Raw genomic sequence first — 25,897 nt, 5'->3', positions numbered from 1 at the left:
GGGCGAGAGAGCCGCCGCCACCCGCCGGAGCCTCCCTCTTTCCTCCCTCCGCTTTCGGGCTGTCATGGCGACCCCCAACAACCTGACCCCCACCAACTGCAGCTGGTGGCCCATCTCGGCGCTGGAGAGCGATGCGGCCAAGCTGGTCGAGGCTCCCGACGCACCCGCCGCGGCCAGCCACGCCCATTGGCCCAAGGAGAGCCTGGTTCTGTACCACTGGACCCAGTCCTTCAGCTCGCAGAAGGTAGAGCGCGGAGGGAGCAGGGGAGCCGGGGTGCTGCCGGCGGCTAGGAGCCTTGGGGGAGGGGGCCGGCGAGGGTTGAAGGGGTCTGAAGACCTGGTGAGACTGGAGGGTAGAATCTGGGGTTTGGGGGGCCCAGAGAACGGGGGATGCTGGGCTGCTCTCCCAGGAGGTGACGGGCCCTTGTCTTGGGCCCCAGGAGCACCGTCCCTAATGCTAGGCACATCCATTCTGCCTTTTTCCCTCCCAGAAAGACCCAGTAGGTTGGGGGGCTGAGAAGAGAGACAAAGGCAAGGGCAAGGAAATGGGCACCGCTGGGAAGGCGGCCTGTTGGAGGGGGCGGCTGCTGCGGGGAGGGGAAGGAGCGCTTCCTGGGGTCCAGCTTCCAGCCCCGAGAGTCCTATTGCAGGTCCTCCCCCCGCGCTGCTGTCCCGGCTACCTTGGGCCTTCAGGTCAAGGCTCCTCTACTCCTCTGCCTGGCCGGGGGCATTCCTCTGGGTCTTGAAGCGTCTGTCCCTAACCCTCCCCCCAACCCACCCCCTAATCTTGAGCTGAGAAGGAAGGAGTTAACCCATCTCCTCAACCCAGCTCAGCTCGGCCCATAAGATCTTGTGTTTTTTGCTCTTAAAGGCGCAGAGGGCTGCATGGTCTCTTCTCAGACCCAGGGGAGCTAAAAGGCAGTTGGGAATTGAGCCCGATGTTGAGTTATCAGGGTTCCCGCTTCCTGGGGGTGAGGTCTGGGTACTGCACCTGTAAGACAGGGCGCCTCTAGGGGCGCAATCTCCCACCCTGGGTGGCTGTGCTGTCTGTGGGACATGGATTCAGCACCATGGCCAGGTCCCAGCCACGGGTCCAGCTGGGGCCTAAGCATCAACCCTTGCCTGACCCTTTGACCTCTCTTCTCCCTGAGAGATCCTTTTGTTCCACTCACTCGATTTCCAGATGGAGAAACAGACTCCGTAAAGAGAAAGGGCCTTGTAACCAGACTATCTGGTTTAATTCTTGATCCAGGCTGTTTCATTATCTGGAAAAGGGAATGATAATAACAATAATACCTATTTCTTCTAATCACAACCCCTTCTCAGGGTTACGGAGAGGACTGCTGACAAGCCGACATAGTTTAGTGTTCTGGACTGGCACTACTCAGGCTTGAGCATACGGTTCTGGTTCAAGCACAGGATACTGGGTCCCACTCCAGAGATTGTGATTCAGGAGCCCTGGAGTGGGACCAAAGAGGTGGCCTCCTAATAGGCTACCAGGTGATGCTGATGATGCTGGTCCACCCATCCCCCCTTGAGTAGTTCTCAGTTTAAAGTATAGACAGTGCCCAGCAGGAGAGCCACCTTCCCCAATAATTCATCATGGAGTGTTTTGGCAGGTCGCTGAGCCTCCCCAAAGCCTCAGTTTATAATCTGTAAAATGGAGCTAATGGCAGTACCTTCCTCGGAGGGCTATTGGGATGGTGAAAAGACACTATGCACAGAATCGCCGAGAGCAGTGCCTGGCACGGTGTCAAGGCTCTGTTAATAATGGGTGTTATGAGGAGTTTTCATTGTGGCTCAATGGTTAATGAGCCCAACTAGCATCTATGAGGATGTGGGTTCAATCCCTGGCCTCGCTCAGTGGGTTAAGGATCTGGCATTGCCGTGAACTGTGGTGTAGGTCGCAGACGCAGCTCAGATCCCGTGTTGCTCTGGCTTTGGTGTAGACTGGCGGCTACAGCTCTGATGTGACCCCTAGCCTGGGCACTTCCATATGCCGCTGGTGCAGCCCTAAAAAGACAAGAAAGACAAAAAAAAAATTAAAAATTTAATAAATAAAATAAAAAATAATGGGTGTTATGAGATCACTAAAGTGCCAGGTAAAGGAGGGGTTGGAGTTAACCAAGGTCATGCTGACTCTCGTCCATAAATTCTAGAGATGAGCGCGGAACACCCCCTGCATGCCAGGCTCTGTGCAAGTGGCTGGGGGTTTGGGAATGAATCAGACTGGCCTCCAGATGCCAGAATCTTCTCCTATCCAGAACTTCAGGAGCCAGGTCCCAGTGGCCAGGACTGGACAGGGGAGGGGCAGGGGGTGGTCCCTTCCATCACCGTCTCCCCGGGAGCCTCCAGAATAGTTGTTATTCAGCGTGAGCTCAGCACTAAGGTGGCCCCTTAGTCAGGGATGGGACCACCCACTGCAATCCATTTGTGCCAAGTCTCTAAGGCAGCCTACCATTCTCCTGCCTCTCCTGCCAGGGCCCTCCCCTTGCCCGGAGGCCCATAGTGGGTTCTTGAGGCCATGTAACCTGGTGGAAAGCACATGCACTCTGCAGTCAGATGGTCCTGGGTTCTAGTTTTCTCTTGAATGCTTACTGGCTGTGTGACCTTGGACAAGTCACTTCACCTCTCTGGGCCCCAACACTGTCATCTGGAAAAGGGGACTTTTACATCCTACCCTTCAGGACTCCTGGGGGACTGAGAGGACATGGACATGTGTTAAGTGTCTGGCACACAGCAGGAGCTTAGCGGATGCACTGCCTTCCTTCCCATCAGTCCTGAAGGGCCTTCCCTGCACACAGAGTATTTCCCAGAGGGCCCTCCCTGACATGGAGGAAGGGGAGCAAAGGACCTCTACCTGTCACCCTGGCCTTGCTTTTCTAGCTCTTGAAAAGGACAGGCCCTCCAGCCCTGTCCATGCTGCACTTGACCGTTCACCACCCCACCCCCACGCCCAGGAGGTCCACAGGCGAGAACTACATACACATCTCGCCACTCCTTTGCTCGGCAGCCTGCAGTGGCTCCCAAGTTCCTCCAGAAAGAAGCCAGAGTCCTCACAATGGCCTCAGGCCCCACTGCAGCATCTAACCGTGTTTGGGTCATGGAGCCCTCAGCAATCGGGGGAAGCCTGTGGACTTTTCTCAGAATAATGCTTTCAACTGAATAACATAAAATACATAGGATCATTAGATTAGGAGGGAAACCAGGAGTCCCCGTTGTGGTGCAGTGGAGGCGGGTCTGGCTGGGAACCATGAGGTTTTGGTTCAATACCTGGCCTTGCTTGGTGAGTTGAGGATATGGCATCGCCATGGGCTGTGGTGTGGGTCGCAGACATGGCTCAGATCCCGCGTTGCTGTGGCTGTGGGTTAGGCCGGTGGCTACAGCTCTGATTGGACCCCTAGCTTGGGGGCCTCCCTGTGCCACGGGTGCAGCCCTAAAAAGAAAAAGAAAAAAAAAAAGAAGTACAGCTACTGACATATTTTCAAAACAAATTCGTTACATAATAATATGAGTTTCTGTATTAACCCATCATGTTATACGATCTAGGGGCAGGAGTGATAACTGCCGTAATGTTGAAGTCGTGGTGGGTGTCACTGCCACGACGGTGAGGTGATGAAAATATCTGAGCGCTAGTGGTGACAATATTACAGGCACTGCAAACACCACCATGCTTTGTCGCCTACACGCATAATTGGAGACAGTGCTAAGTGTCAGCTTGAGATGACTGAAAATAAACCTGTAATTGTCCCAGTTCAAGGACTCCCTCCATGTACGCACAGACCCCTGGGTCTGGGAGTCTCAGTGAAAAGCCGCGGTGCACGCTCCCTTCGGACCGCCTCTCCCCTGCCTCCCCATCCATCCTGCTGCAGCCACATCACCCTCCTCATTATTTTTCAAACATGTCTGACATGCTCCCGCCTCAGGCCCTTCGCACTGGCTGTCCCCGCTGCCTGGAACTCTCTTCCTCCGATCGCTGTGTGGATTACTCCCTCACTTCATTTTTTGCTCAAATGTCACCTTCTCAGAGAGGCCTGCCCCCGTGGATCGCCCTATTTAAAATCGCCACCTGTCTCCCAGATGTCCTGGCACCCCCAATTCTGCAACCCCCTTTTTGCTCTATTTTTTTCTTTTTTTTCCAGTGAACTCACTATCTTTTGATACACCATCTCATTTTAACTGCTTATCACCTGTCTGCCCTCACTAGGATGTCCGCTCTCTGAGGGCAGGACCAGCACTTAGAACAAGATCTGGCACAGAGGAGGCCCTCAATAAATAAGTGTTGAAAAGTGGTGCATTTGTAAGTCATAAGATGGTGCATTAAAAAAGGCCTTTGATTCTGGAAGCCTAAAACTGCTCTATGAAATAAAGCTTATTGAGTCTGAGATAAATAAACTAAGGCTCAGAGACTCTAAGTGTCTTTTACAAAGTCACACAGCAACTAAATGGTTGGAGAGACACCAACGCAGCCCATCACAGTTTTCTCATACAAGGGGCTAGGTGAGGGGGGACAGTGCCTAACCATGACAATGAAGCACCAGTGGGTGAATTTCAGGCACCCACAGGGGAGATCATCTGCCCAGAGATGGCTGATGTCCAGTCACACTGAGCGGTGACCGCGTAAGTCTGAACCAGCCTCCAGGAGGCAGAGATGGCAGATGGCCTTGGAGGCTGCAAGCCTCTCCCCTGGGCCTGGCTTCCTCCCCCACACCCCTCCCCCACAGGATGGCACACGGCTCTGGCCTGCAGCTCAGTTAAAGGAGAGAAAGTCTCCTTGGCTGCCTGCCGGCATGACCCCGAAGCAGCTCCGAGCAGGACTGTTGTGCCTCTAAAGAGCAGCCCCCCGCCCCCAAGCACCCTCACTGGAGTCCAAGGGCAGGACTGAGGGAGTGGTCCCTGACAGCAGATGCCCTGCCAGGATAGAAGGCCAAACGTCTGGACCTGTCAAGGGCAAAGGCCTGATTTAGTTTCTGTTTCCATCCATTCGGAGAGCCCAGCTTGACCCAGAGGCTGGATGGTGAAGCAGAGCCTGGCAGAAGGATTTCAGGGTGAGCAGGGTTTGGTCCTAGCAGAACTCCGGCCTCGACTGCTTGGGGCTCCTCCAGGGCAGAGGCACCATCTATGAACTCAAATACACACATATGCACACTCTCGCTCATGCCCACTCACAACCACACACACATACACTCACACTCATATCTGCATTCACACACACGTGCACATACATAATACTCGAATATCTGTACACGCATCCATATACACCCACCCTCGTGCACACGTATGCACAGACAAAAGTGCCACTCACGCTCAGACACAGGCGCACACACACACACACACCTGGACCCAATAGATATCACCCCCTGCCCCCCACCCCCTTCTCACTCTGCCACAGTCCCTCCCACCTCTTCAAACCAGCAGTTCCCACCTACTGCTGAGGAGGATGGAGCCAGCCCTCCACCCTGGCTGATCTGAATGTGGAGTCTGCTCGCTCGCAGCAGGGCTGCAGGGCCACTCAGTGAACATGGAGTCCCGCCCCTTATTTTACTAATAATTAAAAGGAGGCTCAGGAAGGGGCAGTGATAGCTCTAAGGTCACACAGTGTTTCCATGGCAGAGCCAGACTGAGGACTTGAGTCCCTGCCTCCCAGTCCCCACCAGCAGGACCTGCTTTTGTGGAGCAGTCAGTCTGAGGATGAGGGCTGGGGGTTCAGGGACTAATCACCTCTCCCTCCCCACAGCCCATCAAACAGAAGGGGCTGTTCATGTTAGCTGTGAGGGTGGGGCCTGAAGTACTCTAAGACATCAGCCAGGAGTGCAGGGCAGTGTGTGTGTGTGTGTGTGTGTGTGTGTGTGTGTGATATTAGTGATATTGGAACCCATGTACTAACCTCCCATGACTCTGGGACCTTACTGACATCATTCCATCTCAACCACCTGCCAGCCCTGAAAGAGTGGATTACATTCCTTATTTCGCAGAAACTAAGAATCAGAGAGGTCAAGTGATTTGTCCAAAGTCACAGAGCATACGAGCCACAGAGCCAAGCTTCAAGTCCAGGTCTACCTGCCCCCAAAACCTAGTCTAATGCAAGTTGCCAAGACACATTACCCCCTACTGTATGCCAGGCACTGTTCCGCAGGGACTAATGAATTTATTTTTTATTGATTGACTGATTTTGCTTTTTTATGGCCACACCCACAGCATATGGAAGTTCCCAGGCTAGGGGTCGAACCAGAGCTGCAGCTGCCGGCCTACATCACAGCCACAGCAATGCGGGATTTGAGCCGCGTCTGCGACCCACACCACAGCTCATGGCCATGCCAGGTGCTTAACCCACTGAGCGAGGCCAGGGGTCGTACACACATCCTCATGGATCCTAGTCGGGTTCATTAACCACTGAGCTGTGAAGGGAACGCCCCAGGACTGATGATTTTAATCCTCGTATAACCCTTTGAGGGAATTGCTAGCGGGATTCTCATTGAACAGGTGAGGTAACCGAGGCACATAAATGTAAAGCTACTTGTAAAGCCAAGTCACCCAGCAATCAAATGTTAGCACAGGGATTTGAACTGACATGGTCTGGGACCCAGCCCCATATTTTGACCATAATATCATGCTGCCTCCCCTGGGAGCTTAACCTCTGGCATCTGGGAGGGAGGCTGGGGATGCATAGGCTTAGGGGCTACCACCTAGGTATGTATAGGGCCCATGGATGCTTATAGAGAATAGGTCTTTGCCTCTCTCCGGGGTGTCCTCCTTCCTCCTGGGCTGGAGCTGGAAGTAGGGAAGAGCATACAGGAGTGGCGCTTGCCATCCTTTTGCTGGAGGACCTTGGACAAGTATAGCCTTTCTGAGTCTCAATGCACAGGCAGGGGTCAGTTAGGCTAAGTGATCATTAACCATCTTCCAGCCCGGAACTATTAGGCTGGGTCAGGAGCCTGTCTGGCCTCAAGGCTGTCCATTAGTGCCTACAAGCTCAAATGTTCATCTAGAGCCCCCTGGACATTAAGGAAAGACTTAGGAGGGGGCAGGCTTAGGACTCCCTGGAAGGAGCCCCTAGGGCGGAGAACACTGATCTCCGAGTCAGGAACCATTGCTTCTAGTTTTAGGTCTACTGCTACATTGGCTGTGTGACTCTGGATAAGTTAGTTGCCCTCTCTGGGCTTTCCTTCTCATCAAGAAAAACAGGGACACAGTCCCTGCTCTGCCTTTCTCTGGAAGGCTATTGTGAGCATCCGACCAGATGGGTAGGAGTTTGGGGCAATAAAGGGCTAGGCTGATGTTGGCAAATTATTTTTCATTTCATTTTGTTTCTTAAATATTTTGAGAAATTTAGCTGTTGATTGTGAGGATGATAAGAATTTCGGCAAATTTCCCTGGCCAGGTCCATGTTTGGAGGCCAGGCTGAAAGTACAACAATGACAATGAGAATCATGAACTGAGTGCCATCTATGTACCAGACACAGTGTTGATACTATTATTAATACTTCCCTCTGCAACTAAAAAGCCCTGAAGCCCAGAAAGGGAAAAGAATCTGCCCAAACTCACACAGCAGAGCTAGAAATCCTATCCCAGGTATGTCCAGCTGTGCCACCCGCCCCTGTAACCACCAGGCAGCTCTACCCCTTGTCCCTGGCGCAGAGCTGTGTTCCTCTCATCATCAGCCACCAGACCCCCGGGAGGTATCCCCCCTCTCGCACCCCGGGGGCCCAGGACTGGGCTGGAGGCAACAGCATCCCCTCCAGTGTGTGAGTTCTGACCTCCCTCCCCACACGCCCTGCCCCACCCGGGCAGAGGGTCCCCCCTGTGTCCGCCCGCCTTCCCGCCTTCCCCGCTCTGACCCTGGCGCCTGCAGGTGCGGCTGGTGATCGCCGAGAAGGGCCTGGCGTGTGAGGAGCGGGACGTGAGCCTGCCGCAGAGCGAGCACAAGGAGCCCTGGTTCATGCGGCTCAACCTGGGCGAGGAGGTGCCGGTCATTATCCACCGCGACAACATCATCAGCGACTATGACCAGATCATCGACTACGTGGAGCGCACGTTCACAGGAGGTACGGCGGCCTCAAAGGCCCAGACGGCGCCCCGGAACCTGGGGAAACCTGGGAAACGCGCCCTAGGCCCGGGCTCCCGTGAGAGGAACTACGGGGCTCCCGGAAGGGCTCCGGTGGCCTCCAGGAACCGCAGAGCGTGGCCGCAGAGCCCTAGGGACCCCAGAGATTTCCCCCTCTCCCAGGACTCAGGGGAAGGGCAAGGCCCAGCGTCTCTTTCCACCCTCCTCCACCTGCCCCGCGGCGCTGGGGCTACAGCCTCCTCCAAGAACGCTGAAGTCACAGGCTTGGACCCAGGCCCTCAGGTGCCCCTCAGGACCCAGACCCCCTTTTAAGTCCCCACAGACAGGGCCCAGCCCCCTGAAACCCTGTAAGCATAGTCGAGACCACATACTCCAGGAAACCCACTGACATGGGCCCGGATGCCCCAGAACTTGGCAGACAGGAGCAAGGCCAGACATGAGCAAGGCCTAGAACCCCGGGAACACCAAGGCCTCCCCCTCCCTCTGGCCTTGTTCAAGTTCAGGAGCTCAGTGCCCATGGCAGAGGCTGCAGAGGCTGCTGAGAGGGGGTCAGGGCCCAGACATGCACTGTTCTAAAAGAATATGAAGTAGTTGCCAACATTTAAAAAAATGAAGGTGTGTTGTTTCAGACATCCAGATTTCCAGGTTCTCTTCAAGTCTGGTGACACTAGGCCTAGAGGCCCACTTGGCAACAAGCCTGGGCAGGTGAGGAGCTGCCCCTCAGGGGACAGCCTGGCAGGGCAGTGAGAAGTAGGCTGGCGGGACCCCTAGGGTCCCCTGTTGGCCTGATGGGGACTTTATCTCAGGGCAAGGAAAGGGGGTGGCCCTGAACCTCTAGCATTTCAGGGTTCCAGGATGCTGAGGTTGGGGGATGGGGGCCAGAAGCTGGCGTCCCGGAATCAGGGGCGGCGGGAGGCCGGAGACAGGGCCCTCTGGCCACCACCCACCACCCAGCCCCAGCTGTGCCCCACAGATCACGTGGTGGCGCTGATGCCAGAGGCCGGCAGCCCGCAGCACGCACGGGTGCTGCAGTACCGTGAGCTGCTGGACGCGCTGCCCATGGACGCCTACACGCACGGCTGCATCCTGCACCCAGAGCTCACCACCGACTCCATGATCCCCAAGTACGCCACGGCCGAGATCCGCAGTGAGTGCTGGGGCTTGGGGTCCAAGCTGCAGGGCCCTTTGGTAACCCCGTCTTTGCTCATCTCCTCCGTTTATTTATTTATTTTTTCCCTCCTCCATTCCTGTCTCTTACTCCCTTTCTTCCCTTTATTTCTTCTTCTTTTTTTTTTTTGATGTTCAAAATATCCCATCTTTTTTTTTTTTTTTGTCTTTTTGCTATTTCTTTGGGCCGCTCCTGCGGCATATGGAGGTTCCCAGGCTAGGGGTCGAATCGGAGCTGTAGCCACCGGCCTACGCCAGAGCCACAGCAACGCGGGATCCGAGCCACGTCTGCAACCTACACCACAGCTCACGGCAACGCTGGACCCTTAACCCACTGAGCAAGGGCAGGGACCGAACCCGCAACTTCATGGTTCCTAGTCGGATTCGTTAGCCACCACGCCACGACGGGAACTCCTCTTCTTTTTCTCCTTCTTTTCTCTTCCTCATAGATATCTCTCTGCCTCTGTCTCTCTCTCCATCCCTGTGTCTCTCTGTTCAGCTCTTTGTCTCTCTCCCTGGGTCTCTCTCTTTCTCGCTTTCCATCTCATTCACCCTGAATCAAACTGAATAGGTCTCTCTCCCTCTCTCATCCTCTTCTCCTGCCCCTCCTCTTGTCCTGCCATCCCATACAGAGGCTACAGGGCTATCCGTCCCCCCAGAGGCTTGTCTGTCCACGGGAGCTGGGAATTCCTCCCATAGGCATCCCAGCCCAGGACACTGAGTGACATCAGGGCTGGTATCAGCAAGAGGGTTGCCCAGATACTGCAAGGCCGCAGTGGGGTTTCTGAGTTCTGATTCAAGCATCCCCCATATACTGTCCTAACTGCCAGCCTGAACTTGCTCATGGCCTCCTTTATCCTTTCATTTTTCAGATCTCAGTAAGTGAGGGTGGGATTAAATCAGACCATCCATCAACAACTGTTTACAGGAGTTCCTGACGTGGCTCAGTGGTTAACGAATCCGACTAGGAACCATGAGGTTGCGGGTTCGGTCCCTGCCCTTGCTCAGTGGGTTAACGATCCGGCGTTGCCGTGAGCTGTGGTGTAGGTAGCAGATGCGGCTTGAATCCCTCGTTGCTGTGGCTGTGGCGTAGGCCAGCGGCTACAGCTCGGATTAGACCCCTAGCCTGGGAACCTCCATATGCTGCGGGAGCAGCCCAGGAAATGGCAAAAAGACAAAAAACAAAAACAAAAACAAAAACAAAAAAAACCAACTGTTTACAGACTTTGGCCCAGGCTCTCTGCAGACCCCCATGGGGTCCTATACACAGATGAAGCATGCTGATACATAATAGATGCTCAGTAAATGGTCACTTCCTCCATCTGAAAGGAATGAGGGACATGTCTGAAGGGGGGCAGGTTGTGGAATTCAATTTCATCCCTTTAGCGTGCCCTTGAACAAGACTCCGAATTTATCTATGTTGTCCTATCCCCATTAAGTCAACATCATTTATGAGGTCCTTTATGACCTGGGCCCTGGACAGGGGGCTGGGGACAGATGGACACAGTCACAGCTTCTACTCTCCCAGGGTCACAGTTTTGTGGAAGCAAAAATACAAATAATCTGGTTATTATAGTGCAGGACTAATAAATTTGAACCCCTTAGGAGGGCAGTCTGATGCTCTGTACCAGATGTAAAAAGGCCCACACTTTGGAGATTGTCCTGCAGTCACACTTGCATGTGTACCCCAAAGAAGTAGGTACAAGGACATGCATTGCAGCATAGGTGGTAATAGCAAGAGGGGGCGAAATAACCCAGCTGTGTCCATGATTCGGCGACTGGGTGAATATATTACAGTCCTTACAGACAACGGAATACTATGCAGATCTTTAAAAAAAATAGGCATATGGGATGCTTTCTAAGATATATTAGTAAAAAGAAAGTGAAGGGCAAAAAATGCATCTAGTATGCTATCATTAATGTATTTAAAAGGAGGTCAAATGGATACATAGGTGTTTGCAAACATGATGAGTATTTCTGGAAGGATGCAGGGGAAAGACTGGGAGAGCAGACCGATGGGCTGCAGATTGAGAGGGGAGAGATTTACTTTTCACTGTAATATTGTTTGAATTTTCAAACAAGTGTGGGTGTATAACCTGTTCAAAACAAATTGATTTAAGTTTTTCCAACCTAGTACCGATTGTTATTGTGATAAGGGGCCCACAGAGGCTCTGAGGCCAGAGAAGATGCCCATCCCACTCTCTGGAGTCGTGGAAGGCTTCTGGAATGCAGCAATATCCAAGGATGACCAGGAGTTGGAAAGGGAGAATCCTTTTGGGTTCAGGGGTAGGGGAGGGCAGGGTGTGTTCGGGGAGCTGCAGGAGGCTCAGTGTGGTTGAAGTGTAGCCCAGTAGGGGTATGTGTGGTTGTGGTGTGAGTCTGGGGAATAGGGCTGGCAGAACTGGAATTTTACCCAAAGAACAGTGGAGGAACAGAAAGTGACGTGATCACATCTTCATTTCACAAAGATCATTCAACCAGAGACGAGTGGGTTGGGCAGGTAGGGGGTAGTGGCTGTCATGAGCAATAATGGTGGCCTGGACTAGGTGGAGGGAGTCCCTAAGTGATTCTCGAAGCTTGGAGGTGCTGCTCCTTTTCTGAGCCATTTGAAAGTGTCTAGAAGTGTCTTGGTTGGGGGCAAGAGGATCTCAAGGCTCCAGCCCAACTAGGGGAAGAGGAAGGAAATCAGAGGATGCTGAAGTCATCCTGCAGTGACCACTCCCATCCCAATTCGTCCAAGATCTTTCCTTGGCCTGGTCTGCCTCCTGGGGTTTGAAGAGAGCCACACGGGCGGCCCTGGGTGACTGGCAAGAAAGAAGATGCTGTACTTGACCTTCAAACTCATAAAACATCAATGAGACTTAATATAGCCCCAAAGCTGAAAGACCTGGGAATATGCTTACTGGGATCAGGCCAGGAGATGGAGTGGTGGATAGCGAAACCTCAGGGGACAGAAGCTGAACAATTGCAGTCACTCATCAATGCACTCATTCCATTCATTCATTCATTCATTCATTCATTCAACACACAACTCCTTTTCTATGCCAAGCCTCTGCTGGGTTTTAAGGGAACAGAAATAGTCTGAGATAGCCATTGCTCTCCAGAAACTTAAATCCTAGTGGAAGACATATACATCCAGAGATAAGCACATTAGCATCAAAATCTCCATGTGCAACAGTATAGGTTTTACACGGCCCAAGTCCAGGGGTACTTTATACACAGACTACAGTGTGAATGGATTAGGGCAGTGGCAGCTCTGATGAATGTGTTTGCTCTCTCAGGTGGAAATATGTACAGTGTACTCTGGAGGACAGAGAGATTGAGTGGTCAGACCTCCTAGAGGATCAGGAAGGGCTTACAGAAGAGGTGATCTTGAGCTGGATCTGGAAAGCAATTTTCAGGAATACAGGAGAAGGCCATTCCAGGAAGGAGTGTGAGCGAAGACCAGAGGTTTGGGATGATCTGGCCCATTCAGAGAGTGTCAAGCATTTGGAGTGGCTGAAACGTTACCGCCTAGGGCCAGGCACAGTTGGGCAAACTCAGTGGAAGATGGATTTGGTAAGGGAAGAAGAGGTGATCCCGGTGGGTCTTCTAAAGCAAATTGCATTACTCAAGGGCCATGAGAGCAAGAGGTGGGTTTTCAGCAGGGAGTATATGGCCAAGTGTGTGTCCAAGGAAGATCTCTTTGGCAGAAGTAGGGAGAAGGGCTTGGAGGGGTGAGAGTGCAGGTGACAGGGTGGGTCACATCATCCAAGCAAGAGATTAAGGGGGGTGGTGGCAGTCCCTGAACAAAAGCAGAGTCAGAACCGTGAAAAGAAGTTAAACATGGGAAAGATTAAATAGGAAAATCAACAGGACCTGGGACACGTTTAGTTTGGGGAGGAGGGAGAAGGCAGGCTTGAGGACAGCCCCCAGGCCCTTGGCTTGGCTTAGTGTGGGACAAGGGTGCTGCATTTTGGGGACAATGCAGACGAGGAGCTAGCTGATGGAGCAGAGAAGATGAGGAGGCTGGTTGCATCAGGATGAGTTTGAGGAGCCAAAGAGATGTCCAAGTGGAAGTGGGGCCCAGGAGAGAGGTCAGACTAGGTTTGGGTACCACCACACATCTGAGCCACCAGGTCCCAGACCTACTGGCTAGGAATTCTGGAGAAATCCTGCCTCAATCATGGAACAGACCTCAGGATCTCATCCCACTTAATATTTTTCCCTCGTCTTGTAAAACCCACAACTTAAACAGTTAGATTTTCAAAATTAGATTACAGAACACTTCTTCTCTCCCATTAAGAATAATTCTCGGGGCATTCCCATCATGGCTCAGTGGTTAACTAATCCGACTAGGAACCGTGAGGTTGCGGGTTTGGTCCCTGGCCTCACTCTGTGGGTTAAGGATCTGATGTTGCCATGAGCTGTTGGTGTAGGTTGCAGATGCGGCTCGGATCCCACGTTGCTGTGGCCCTGGCGTAGGCTAGCAGCCACAGCTCCAATTAGATCCCTAGCCTGGGAACCTCCATATGCCGTGGGTGCGACCCTAGAAAAGACAAAAAGACAAAATAATAATAATAATTCTCGGAGTTCCCATCATGGTGCAGCAGAAACGAATCTGACTAGGAACCATGAAGTTCGATCCCTGGCATCACTGAGGGGTTAAGGATCTGGCATTGCTGTGAGCTATGGTGTAGGTTACAGACATAGCTCGGATCTGATGTTGCGGTGGCTGTGGTGTAGGCTGGCAGAGAACCTCCATATGTCATGGGTACGGCCCTAAAAAGGAAAAATAGAAAAAAGGGTAATTCTCAAGGTGCTGCCTTGAGTTCCATTATTGACTCACATTCCATCATCCTGGCCTTTTTGGCATCTCTAAAAGGTCAGTTTGGAGTTCCCTTGTGGTACAGTGGGTTAAGGATCCAGCGTTGCTACTGCAGTGGCTGGGGTCACTGCTGTGGCACAGGTTCAGTCCCTGGGCCAGGAACTTCCGTGTACTGTGGGTGTGGCCAAAAAAGAGGGCCAGTTTTTCCAGGAAAGATGGTCAGTGTACCATCTAAATCTTCAGGGACATTGCCTTACCAGAATCAGACAGTTCGAGACACCAAGGTCTCATAGTTATGTGGGATTTTCTGCATTAAACAAGTTTTTCCTTGTGGGTTAGTGAGTGAACATCAGACAGATCCAGGCTCAAAATCCACTTGTCCTTTACTAGTGTGGCATGTTATTTAGTGTCTCTGAGCCCATTTCTTCACCTCAGAAAGGGGTTGGGGAGATATTCACTGAAATATGAGTTTGTCCAGGTTTAGGGTGATATTCATGTCTGGCAGACATGAATCATCCCCTAGAGTCTCTTCCTCAGTGAGGTTTCTTGACACCTATGTCCTAGGCAGGTGGCCCTCTGGGTCCCTTAGCATTCTTTTCACTCTTCATTAGAGATTGATCGTGCTGTGTCAGAGGCATCTCTTAGGGGTCTGTCTGTCCCACTAGCCTGAACCTAGGGCAGGATGGCATCTTATCCATCCAGAGGTCCCAGCCTGTAGGGACATAGTGTCTACTAGTTATGTCTGTTGATATTGTTACTTCCCAGACTAGCATGTGAACGGGACCTGTTCCAAGTCGGGTGGGCGAAGGGAAGGGAGGAGCGCCAAGTATCACAAGAACAGGACCTTCCCTGTTCTCTCCCCAGGACATTTAGCCAACGCCACCACGGACCTCATGAAACTGGACCATGAAGAGGAGCCCCAGCTCTCTGAGCCCTACCTTTCTAAACAGAAGAAGCTCATGGTGAGTACCTCCAGGCCTGCTCATTCCCATTTCCCACCATCTTTTCCGTGGAAAATTAGAACTGGGAGAAGCTGGTTCTAAGCAGAGAATCAGCCCATGGCATAAAATGGGAAAACCACTGCCCTGCTTTTCCAGTCCTCTCTCCTCTGTCATGTACTGGCTTCTTGTCCTTGAGCGAGTCACTGTCCCCCTGGAGCTTCACTTTCCTCATGTCTTAGGTTGTGTCCCTAAGAGCAGAGCACTGGACAGAGGTTTTTGGGTAAGTCTGGGGTTGAGGGAGGGCTCTAAGGAGAACGCAGTAAAGATGGATTAGAATAAGGAAGGGGCCAAGTTCACCTGATACCATAGGAAGCTTCGGAGCATAAATGCTGCCACAAAGTTGATCCACCCAGAGACAGAGGGACAGATTTTTATACCCCTCTATCAGCCAGTCATTGACCCAAGTATTTGCAGGTGTTTCTGGGAAGCTCCTCATTGGCTGGGAGCAGTTCTCTGGAGAAGGGGCAGCTGTGAGCCACTATTGGCCAACGCTCACAGCGACTGGTGGACGAATGTCCCAGCCCATGAGAGGGATCTGGCTAGGAGAGCCAAGCTCACAGGACTGTTGTGAGCACCAGCTGAGGATGCTTTGTAGTAGTGGGGTATCCTATACACTCGAGGGGATAGTTTGGGTTTGCAGAAGGAGGGGGTTGAACCAAGATTCTTCAATCTCTGATCATTCCTGCTCTACTGAGGCCAACTCAGCTCCTCTAGCCCCTGCCTGTCCTGTCCCCAGGCCAAGATCCTGGAGCACGATGATGTGAGCTACCTGAAGAAGATCCTCGGGGAGCTGGCCATGGTGCTGGACCAGATCGAGGCTGAGCTGGAGAAGAGGAAGCTTGAGAACGAGGGTGGGTGCCAGTTCTGGGGTAGGTGGGTGCTGGAGTCCATCCAGCCCACCCTGTCCATGATGGTCCCAGCATCTTTTTCCCTAAAGATCTCAAAGGACCATCTAGGTGGTTAAGAGCATGGGTCATGGCATCAGCAAGATCTCGGTTTAAGTCCTAGCTTGGCCGCTTGCTAGTTGAATGACCCTGGGTTAGGTGGTTCACTTCCCTGGACTTCAGTTCCCCATCTATAATATGGGGATATTAATAAGACCTCATTCAGAGAGATGTTGAGAGATTGCATGAAATAATATGTGTAGAGTGCCTAGATTAGCGCTTAACACATAGTTGGTATTTTTAAAAAGCTTATTGAAGATGACGATGGTGGAATTCCTACTGTGGCACAGTGGGATCAGCAGCATCTCTGCAGCGCCAGGATGCAGGTTCAATCCATGGCCCGGCACAGTGGGTTAAATGATCCCACCTTGCTGCAGATGCCTCGTAGGTCACAACTGCAGTTCAGATCTAACCCCTGGCCTGGGAACTCCATGTGCCGCTGGGTGGCCAAACAAGTTAAAAAAAAAAAAAAAAAAAAAGGTGGTAGTGACTACTACTCACCACACCGTCTCACCTTTCCCCCGGTGAAGGATGTATTTTGGCTCCTTCACACTGTGGTCAGACATCTAGGCTCACCTGGACTCTCTGACCTTGACTCTCTTCTCAAGCGCCTCTCTTCTCTGGATCCTGAGCCTGCCAGCTCTATTCCCACCTCTGTGCCTTTGCTCCTGCCACTCTTCCAGCCTGGAGTGCCCTCTCCATACATCTCTGCTCCTTTTTTCATCCACACACCGTCTTTGCCACCACCCTTCTTCACATTTCATTCTGAACTTTCCCATTTTGCTGTGTTTCTGGTGGGCTATCAGTCTGATCTCCCCAACAGTGAAAATTTGCGGGACCCATACAACATGCAACATGCACTGCTGTGCTCACACTTCACACACGCACACAGACATTTGTGCACGTGGGAAGGTCGTGGAGCGCAGTGTTCTAAAAGACGGGTTCGCAGTCAGAGTTGAGCTTTGCTGCCTGTACTGCATGACGTGGACAAGTTCCTTTCCCTATGGGAGCCTCAGTTTCCTCATCTGTGGAACAGGATGATAATAGTGCAATCTAAAACCTTGCCTCTGGAGTTCCCATTGTGGCGCAGCAGAAATGAGTCCAACTAGTATCCACGAGGTTGCGGGTTCGATCCCTGGCCTCGCTCAGTGGGTTGGGGATCTGGCACTGCCATGAGCTGTGGTGTAGGTCACAGACATGGCTCGGACCCTGCGTTGCTGTGGCTGTGGTGTCGGCTGACAGCTGCAGCTCTGACTCGACCCCTGGCCTGGGAACCTCCATATGCCGAAGGCACAGCCCTAAAAAGCAAAATAAATAAATAAATGAATAAAACCTTATCGCCAAGTTGCTGAACTCTTAAAAAGCCCTCAGCACAGTGCCTAGAACTTACTGGTTTATTACCTATGACAGCTAAAGGCATGTGCGTTCTCCAGATGAGGAAGCGGAGGCTGGGAGAGATCAAGTGGCTGGCTCTTCCAGTGTTTCACAGCTGAGGCCTCAAGCACAAACATATATAAGGTCCTAAATAGGTCCCACCATCCTATCTCTGGCCTCTGTTTCCCATTGGCCAAACCCCACTGGAGCCAGAGGGCACATCAGAGGATCTAAGTCAGCCTCCTGGGGCACAGAGCAGCATGGGGAAGGGAGGAAGTGCAGCGGTGGAGGGGTGTGGAGCACCACGGGGGCCTGGCTTTCGTGTAGGTGCATCACAGCCTGTGTCAGCGGGTGGCAAATGCACGGGCCTGGGGTTGTGGGTCTCATGGTTGGGGGTGGACTTTCGTGTCTGAAGGCTCCTGTTTTCTGAATGGAGCGTGAGGTGTCGACATTAGCTGAGAGAACCAACAGGCATGAGAGAAGATGAAAGATGTGCGGTCATCTCCGCAGGGGGGTGGGGAAGCATCCAGAACCTGTTCCAGGAGCCGGGTAGCACTGCTGGCCCTCCTGGGCTTTGTGGTCAGGAATTGAAAGCGTAACTGGTCAGGGTGACTGCCTCCAGCAGATTCAGCTGGGAGAATTGGAGAAGGCTCGTGAGGGCTGTGGCTTAGTGAAGGGAACTCACAGCTGCGGGAGGAGGAGCCAAAGGGGTCAGGCCCTCCAGTGACATGGCCAGAGAGCTACCATGTTCACAGACGTACGTGGTCCCGGCTAGCAGTGTCTGCCTCCAAACAAACATAGGAATGGACAGTCTTCAGGAGTCACACACGCTCCTGAACATCTGCCTGCAGGCCAACACCAAATGCACATGGGCGCCCACTTCACTCGTGCCTGCAGTGATCCCCCCACTGCATGCACACGGCGGCCCCTTTGAGCAGCTGGCTCTCTGCGTGCCACTACGCCACCAGCTATGTGGATTTGAGCAGGCGTTCACATGGGTAAACATACACATCAAACAGGCTGCAGGCACACAGGTCCACCCACAGAGACCCACATAAAAATGCACCCATTGAAAGGAGTTTGCATGGAGTTCCTGTCGTGGTGCAGCGGAACCAACTCTGACTAGGAACCATGAGGCTGTGGGTTCGATCCCTGGCCTTGCTCAGTGGGTTAAGGATCTGGCGTTGCCGTGAGCTGTGGTGTAGGTTGCAGATGTGGCTTGGATCCTGCATTGCTATGGCTCTGGCGTAGGGCAGTGGCTACAGCTCCGATTAGACCCCTAGTCTGGGAACCTCCATATGCCGCAGGAGCGGCCCAAGAAATGGCAAAAAGACAAAAAAAAAAAAAGAAAAAAAAAGCCTGTGTGTCTGTGAAGACTGATATATGTGCATATTTGCACATGGGAAAAAGCAGCTTAATGGAGTGGATACAAGCACAGACTCTGGAACCAGATGGCCTGGGTTCAAATCCACACTCTGCTCTGCCACTTACTAGCTGTGCAGCTTCTACTAACTTTCTTAACCTCTCTGTGCCTCAGTTTCCTCACCTATAAAATAGGGATAGTAATAGCACCTATATGCTAGGATTGTTGTGCAGATTAAAGAAATTACACCACACTCTCCTGGTCCATCTCTCACCACCCCGGCTGTGCCCTCTCCTGTACCTTAACTGGTTTCTCTGGTTGCCCAAAATCTAAACCTGGGAGTGCCCCAGGCAGGGCTTAGTCCTTGGTCCTGTTCCCAAATCTGTCTGCACTCATCCAGTGTGTCCCCGGGGACTTCCATCCCTTGGTCCTGCATCCTGCTGCTCTCCTTCACCCCATCGGGATCTCACTCTCTCCTGACTTGGTGGTGACTCCCTGATCCATTGTTGTCAGCACCCCCTGCCTGCACCTCTGACTCTTCGACCCTCTCTTGCTTCCTCATACTTTGAAAAACCCCAGACCTACTTAAACCCAACTCTCCACCTATTCAGTGCCTGTACCTGGGAAGCTAAGTGTGGCTGGAGAGACACACAAGGATGCTGGCTGGTCTCACTTGGAATTCACAGTCACTAGCCTTAGGTGGCTTTCCTGCTGCCCTAGGCCTCCCCCAGCTGCTAAATACCTCTCCTATTTCCTCTGCTCTCCAGCTGCTTCTCTTACATCCTCACTCCCAACTGCCCCCTAACTACCCTCCCTCCAGCTTTAGTGCCCGTATATACACTGCATTTTATTGATTCCAAGATGAATTACATCTCAACATCTCTGAAGTTGGAAGGTTGCCCACACTCAGTAGTTTAATTGGCATCACTTGTTCTCTCTTGGGTGGATGTCTTACATTTGGTGGCAACTTAGATTGGTTGAAAGATGGTGCCCCCCTTGTTACCAAGGATGCACTGTTCTTGAACAAGCTAAACCCAGTCCCTTCCCTTGTGTCCTTGAGGCCACCCACGCCCATCTACTCAAGGACACCGCATCAGTCATTCTCCCCACTCTCTCCTGTAGCATCACTTCCCCTCCGGGGTACAGCTGTACCTGCGGCATATGGAAGTTCCCCGGCTGCTAGGGGTCAGATGGAAGCTGTACACCAACCTACATCCAGGCGCTGCTTTTTTCCTCCCAACTTACAAAAACCTTCTTGACTCGTCTCATGTTACCCATAGATCCTTCCCATTACAACAAAACTCCTGGAAAGGGTGACCTTTCCTCACCGCCTGCAGTTCCTCTCCTCCCTTTCTCTCTTGGACTCCCTCCAACCAGGCTTCCGTCGTCAGCATCTTCTCCAGCTGTTCTTGCCAAGGTCGCCAGGCACCAAGTGCAGTCGCCCGTTCTCAGCCTCCTTTTCTGTGACTTCCGCACAGCGCCTGAACCCAGCTGAGCACTCTCTCCTTGGAACACTTTCTCGTCTAGGCTTCCAGGACACCACACACTCCAGGGTCCTCTCTCACCTCACAGGCTGCTCTTTCTCATGCTCCTTTGCGGGTGGCTTCTTTTGCCTGGCGTCTAAATCTTGAAGCCCCAGCTCTCAGTCCTGGGTCCTGTCCTTAGCTCTGTCTCCACTCACACCCTTGATGATGCCCTTCCACCTCCATGCTGAGGCCACGCACCTGACCCTCCAGCTGCCCACACAGCAGCTCCCCTTAGACGTCTAATGGGCATCTGGAAGTTTCCATTATCAAGAACAAATTTGGTTTTTCTTTTCTTTTTAGGGCTGCCCCTGTGGCACATGGAAGTTCCCAGGCTAGGGGTCAAATTGGAGCTGTAGCCGCCAGCCTGCACCACAACCATAGCAACACTAGGTCCAAGCCACATCTGCAACCTACACCGCAGCTCACGACAACGCTGGATCCTTAACCCACTGAGCAAGGCCAGGGATGGAACCCGCATCTTCATGGAGACTGTTGGGTTCTTAACACGCTGAGCCACAATAGGAACTCCAAGAACAAACTTCTGATTAGAACCTTCCTTACACTTTAGCTCCTCCTCCCATGAGCCTCTTAAAGGAAGACATTGTGTCTTATCTTCATGTCCAGCACATGCTGCTGAAAGGGGGAGGCTTGGGCTTTGAGGATGGAGGGCATTTGATCCATGGAATTTCTGAGCTGCAAGGAACACCTCTTCAAAGGGGTAGAAGCAAGCCTCCTAAGAAAGCAGACTTCACAGAAGTGGAGAGGGAGGGGAGCGCATTCCAGGCCTGGGGTACAGCCAGGGCAAAGACCCAGAGGCTGAAATGGGCGTGCCTTGCTTGGGGGGGAACAACGGGCAGGTGGGCAATTTCTGAGAAGTCAAGGGCAGAGAAATACACTGGAGCTAATTTAACTACTGAAAGGGTTTAAAAACCAGGCAAAGGAATTTGGACATTACCATGTAGTCAGTGGGAAGAATTTAGGATTTTTTTTTTCTTCTTACGGCTGCACCTGAGGCATATGGAAGTTCCCAGTCCCTTCCTACACCACAGCCACAGCCATGCCAGATCCCAGCTGCGTCTGTGACCTACGCCACAGTTCACGGCAACGCCGGATCCTTAACCAACTGATTGAGGCCAGGGATCGAACTTGCATCCTCATGGATACTAGTCGTGTTGGTTTCTGCTGCACGACAATAGGAACTTGGAGAATTTAGGATTTTTGAGCAAAGAGGTGGTAAAGGAGACCAGAGAGGCTTCAGAATTTCAAGTCTAAACATCTGGGGGAATCAGGTTGCCCAAAGGAAGTGTTTCCTAAATATGCAGACTAAGTTGATTTTATTTATTTATTTTATTTATGGTGGCCACACCCATGGCATGCATAAATTCCTGGGCCAGGGATTGAACCTGAGCCACGGCAGTGACAATACCAAATCCTTAATAGCTGGGCCACTGGGGATCTCCTGCAGACTAATTTTAGATGGCCTATGACCATGATGATAAATAATGCAAAACCACATGGGAATTATTATTTTTGATTATATGAAACAGTATCAGTATGATGCTAGTATTTAACTCCTATAAAGAGATTGTGTTAATATCTGCCCCTTTCTTCAAACAAAGAAACAAAAGAAGTCTTGGGCTCAGAGATTTTTTTTTTTTTTTGGCTTCACCCTCATCGTATGGAAGTTCCCAGGCCAGGGATCCAATTCGAACCATAACTGTGACCTGTCTACATCACAGCTTCAGCAATGCTGAATGCTTAACACACCATACTGGACCAGGGATCGAACCAGTGCCGCCAGAGACAGGCTGGAATTTAATAGCTTTTGTTTTGTTTTTATTATATGTACTTTTACCATTGTACATAGTTTATGACAAATGATACAGTTAAGGATACAGTTTCTTTGTTTGACTCATCACTCATTAAATAAAGATTTAGTGAGCCAAGGCACCCTTCTAAGGTGCAGGGGATACAGCTGTCAACAAGACAGTCCCAGATTCCTGCCCTCGTGGTGTTTCCATTCAAGTAGAGGATGACAGACAATAAACAAAATAAGCCTGTACAATATATGGTGGAATAATGAGGATAAACTGTATGGAGGAAAACAAAGCAGAGGAGGAGGACAGCGACTGACTCTGGGATTGGGGTTTCAATTTTAACTGGATGGTCAGCAAAGCCCCCCTGAGACAGTGGCTTCTGAGCAAAGACCTGAAGAGGTGGAGGAGTAATAAGCCCTGTAGGTCTGTGGGGGAACAGTGTTCCAGGCAGAGGGAACAGCCGGTGCAAAGGTCCTGAGGTGGGAATTGCCTCGAATGAGGAACTGCAAGGAGACAGGTGTGGTTGAAGAAGAGTGGGGCAGGGGGGAGCAAAGCAGAATGCTGGGTCTGAAATCCCTGGGGGCCAGATCACCTAGGACCTCCAGGCCAGTGGAAGGGCTTCAGCTTTTATTCTGACCGTGACAGGGGGCCATTAGAGGACTTGGACCAGAGAGAAGGACATGATCTGACTTAGGTTTTAGTAGGCTCCCTCTGGCTGCTGTGCTGGGAATAGACCCTGGGAGTCAAGGGCAGAAGCTAACGACTGTTAGGACCAGGATGGTAACGGTGGAGGTAACATCAAACTTTGGATGTATTTTGAAAATAAAGTTGATGGAGGGATGTGGAAAAGAGAGAAGAATTCGACATAGCATGAGGCTCTTGGCCTGAGTTGCTGGAAGGATGGAGGTGCTGTTACTGACATGGGGATGAATGTGGTGGGTTTGCGGGTGACAATCAAGAATTCAGTTCTGGGAGTTCCCATTGTGGCTCAGTGGAAACGAATCTGATTAGCTTCCCTAATGACGCAGGTTTGATCCCTGGCCTCGCCCAGTGGGTTAAGGATCCAGTGTTGCCGTGAGCTGTGGTGTCGGTCACAGACATGGCTTGGTTCTAGTGTTGCTGTGGTTGCAGCTACAGTTCTGATTTGACCCCTAGCCTAGGAACCTCCATGTGCCACAGGTGTGGTCCTAAAAAGAACCCCCCCCCCCAAAAAAAATAGAATTCAGTTCTGGACGCGGTTGCAATGCATAGTGGACACACAAGTGGAGCTGAAAAACGGGTAGTGGGATATGAGTCCAAGGTTTAAATGCATATGCTTGTACTTAATAAGTCAGTTGACTTAGAGAAAAAATAATAATAGAGGTAGTGTATGCAGATGGCAAAATTCATTAAAGAGTGCAGGAGTGGGTGACCCGGGCAGGCAGGCAGAGGCCTTAACTGGGGGTGGGGTGGGGAAGGCCCCTCCCGTCCCGCCCTCATCTCTCCCTTCCACTCTAGGGCAGAAATGTGAGCTGTGGCTCTGCGGCTGTGCCTTCACCCTCGCCGATGTCCTCCTGGGGGCCACCCTGCACCGCCTCAAATTCCTGGGACTGTCCAAGAAATACTGGGAGGACGGCAGCCGGCCCAACCTGCAGTCCTTCTTCGAGCGCGTCCAGAAACGCTTTGCCTTCCGGAAAGTCCTCGGCGACATCCACACCACACTGCTGTCCGCTGTCATCCCCAATGCGTTCCGGCTGGTCAAGCGGAAACCCCCATCTTTCTTTGGGGCGTCCTTCCTCATGGGCTCCCTGGGTGGGATGGGCTACTTTGCCTACTGGTACCTCAAGAAAAAATACATCTAAACCAGGCCCCGGGCTTGGTGTCTTGACTGTCGGTGTCTCTGTGCTGTGTGATCCCCGGCAAGCTCTCGGTAACACACCGTCTCCCGAACACTCGGACAGCCCCTCCCAGCCCTTGTTCGGAGTAACTCTGTCGTCAGTGTGAAAACCTTCCATAGTTTAGGAGTAGATGTTGTCAACGCCGTGAGTTGAGGCCATGGCTCTACTGAAGGAGAGAAAGTGAGTGGGAGAGAGAGAGAAACAAACAAAAACACGAATGCCTTTCTTTTCGATTCAAGGTCTCAAGATGGAACTGTGGGGACTGTTAGGATCTGAGGTGAGTCCCAGGCCATGTCACCCCCCAAGCCCAGATTCTGGGAGGGGCCGGGGGCTCGGAGGACCTGACCCCTCGCCTCCCCTTCCCTCTTGCCCAGGGAACTTCCACAGGACAAAGCCAATGTGAAGACTCTTCTAAGCGGTACCTCCGGGTGGGGCTGGAGACTCGGAGACCCCGCGGGAGGCCCCCACAGATCCGAAGGGGCTTCATTCTCCTCCTGGACTTAAACCGAGACAGCACTGACCCGAGTCAAGGCAGTGACATCCAACCGCAGGCCGTGTCTGGGACCGACGCCGTGAGCACACCCCTCCCACTCCCCTCCCGATCTGGTCGTCGGGTGTGGTGTGGCACTTATCGGAAGTCCCTAAAGGCAGCGTCTGTCCTCCTCTTCCCTCCTGGAGTTTTCCTACCACGTGAAAGGGACTTTTCAGGAAAGAACCCATGTTGACCTTCCCCCCGGAAGCTCAGCCCTGGCCCTGGTGCAGGGTGGGTCTGGAGGTGGATGGCCCGCAGGTCTCTCCTCCAGCCTCTGCCAGAGCCATCCCCATTAACGCCTACCTTCCCCATCACTCGCCATGCAGGGGGTCTCTGCCTCCATGCAGCCCGCCCTGGTGGCCTCTCATTTCCCTGTGCCTTTTGCATGGTGGGAGAGGGTCTGGGTGTCACTGCTGCCCATGCTTAGAAACCACTGAAAGCCCCCAATAAAGCATCCAGGAGGAGCAGCTGCTGTTCATTTCTAAACGTGCATGGTCCCTCTGGCTCTCATTTCCAAAGGCTGGGGCCAGAGGGGTAGAGACACGATGTTCAAACTCAGGGCTGCAGGAGGGCACAGCTCTCCTGACTGTTAACTAATGTTTTGACCATTTCATTTATGGAGAGAAGGAAGAGATGACTGATGGTTTTTGGGGGGCGCCCAGGGCTTGAGCTGGAGAAATCAGATTTTTCTCTGATGGGAAAGGACAGGGAGGATGTTAGAGCACATGTCCAATATTTTAAGCCCAGACTTGTAAGAGGGTCGTGTGACCTCCACTCATATTCCAAGGTTAAGAATTTAATTACAGGGCCTCACCCATTTGCAAAGGAGACTGGGACATGTAGTCTCTGGTTGGGCAGCCTATTGTAAAGGAAGGAGAGACCAGATCTTGGTGGGCAGTGAGCAGCCTCTGATGTCAGGAGTCACGTGACTGAGAAGAGGCCCAGGCAGACTTCTGGAGAGAACCGCAGACTCAGACTTCAGGAACCCCCACCTGCCTGATCTACACCTGGGGAAACAGAGGCCTTGGATGGGCCTGTGTCGGGTTTGGCCAGGATCCCACCAAGAGTGAGGCTAATGCCAAGAGTCCCTTCCCTGGTCCCATTCTGTCTCTCGGAATGTCATGGAGAGCACCTCGGGTGAGGACAAGTGTCAACATGCAAACATTTACTCAGAATCCATCAGTTGCTGAGCCTTCCATAAGGAGCCATAGATGGATAGATAATAGATGGATGCAGAGATGGAGAGGACGTGGGGCTACCAGAGTTCAGTCAAGGTGGGAAGACAGATGCCACCACTACCAGGGCTGCGGTAATGGACACCCCCAACGTTAACACTGTTAAGGACTCTTCAGCATTCATAGAAAGAAGCCTGTTGGGGAGGACGGTGAGGGCCACTGAAGGTCCTATTTTCTTCATCTCATTGG

At 52.2% G+C, this 25,897-nt stretch overlaps 1 protein-coding gene across 1 annotated transcript; it reads left to right on the top strand.

The window, feature by feature from the left end:
- GDAP1L1 (ganglioside induced differentiation associated protein 1 like 1) lies at positions 1-23,931 on the top strand. Its single transcript, XM_047770316.1, has 6 exons — positions 1-244; positions 7,853-8,045; positions 9,039-9,212; positions 14,904-15,001; positions 15,777-15,891; positions 23,562-23,931. Exons 1-6 carry the CDS (start codon positions 65-67, stop codon positions 23,903-23,905), a joined length of 1,104 nt encoding a protein of 367 aa, XP_047626272.1. The 5' UTR covers positions 1-64; the 3' UTR covers positions 23,906-23,931.
- Positions 23,932-25,897: the final 1,966 nt, after the last annotated feature.

Source organism: Phacochoerus africanus, chromosome 3 (genome assembly GCF_016906955.1).
Source record: "Phacochoerus africanus isolate WHEZ1 chromosome 3, ROS_Pafr_v1, whole genome shotgun sequence".
Lineage (NCBI taxonomy): Eukaryota > Metazoa > Chordata > Mammalia > Artiodactyla > Suidae > Phacochoerus > Phacochoerus africanus.
This window is presented reverse-complemented; position numbering and strand designations above follow the sequence as displayed.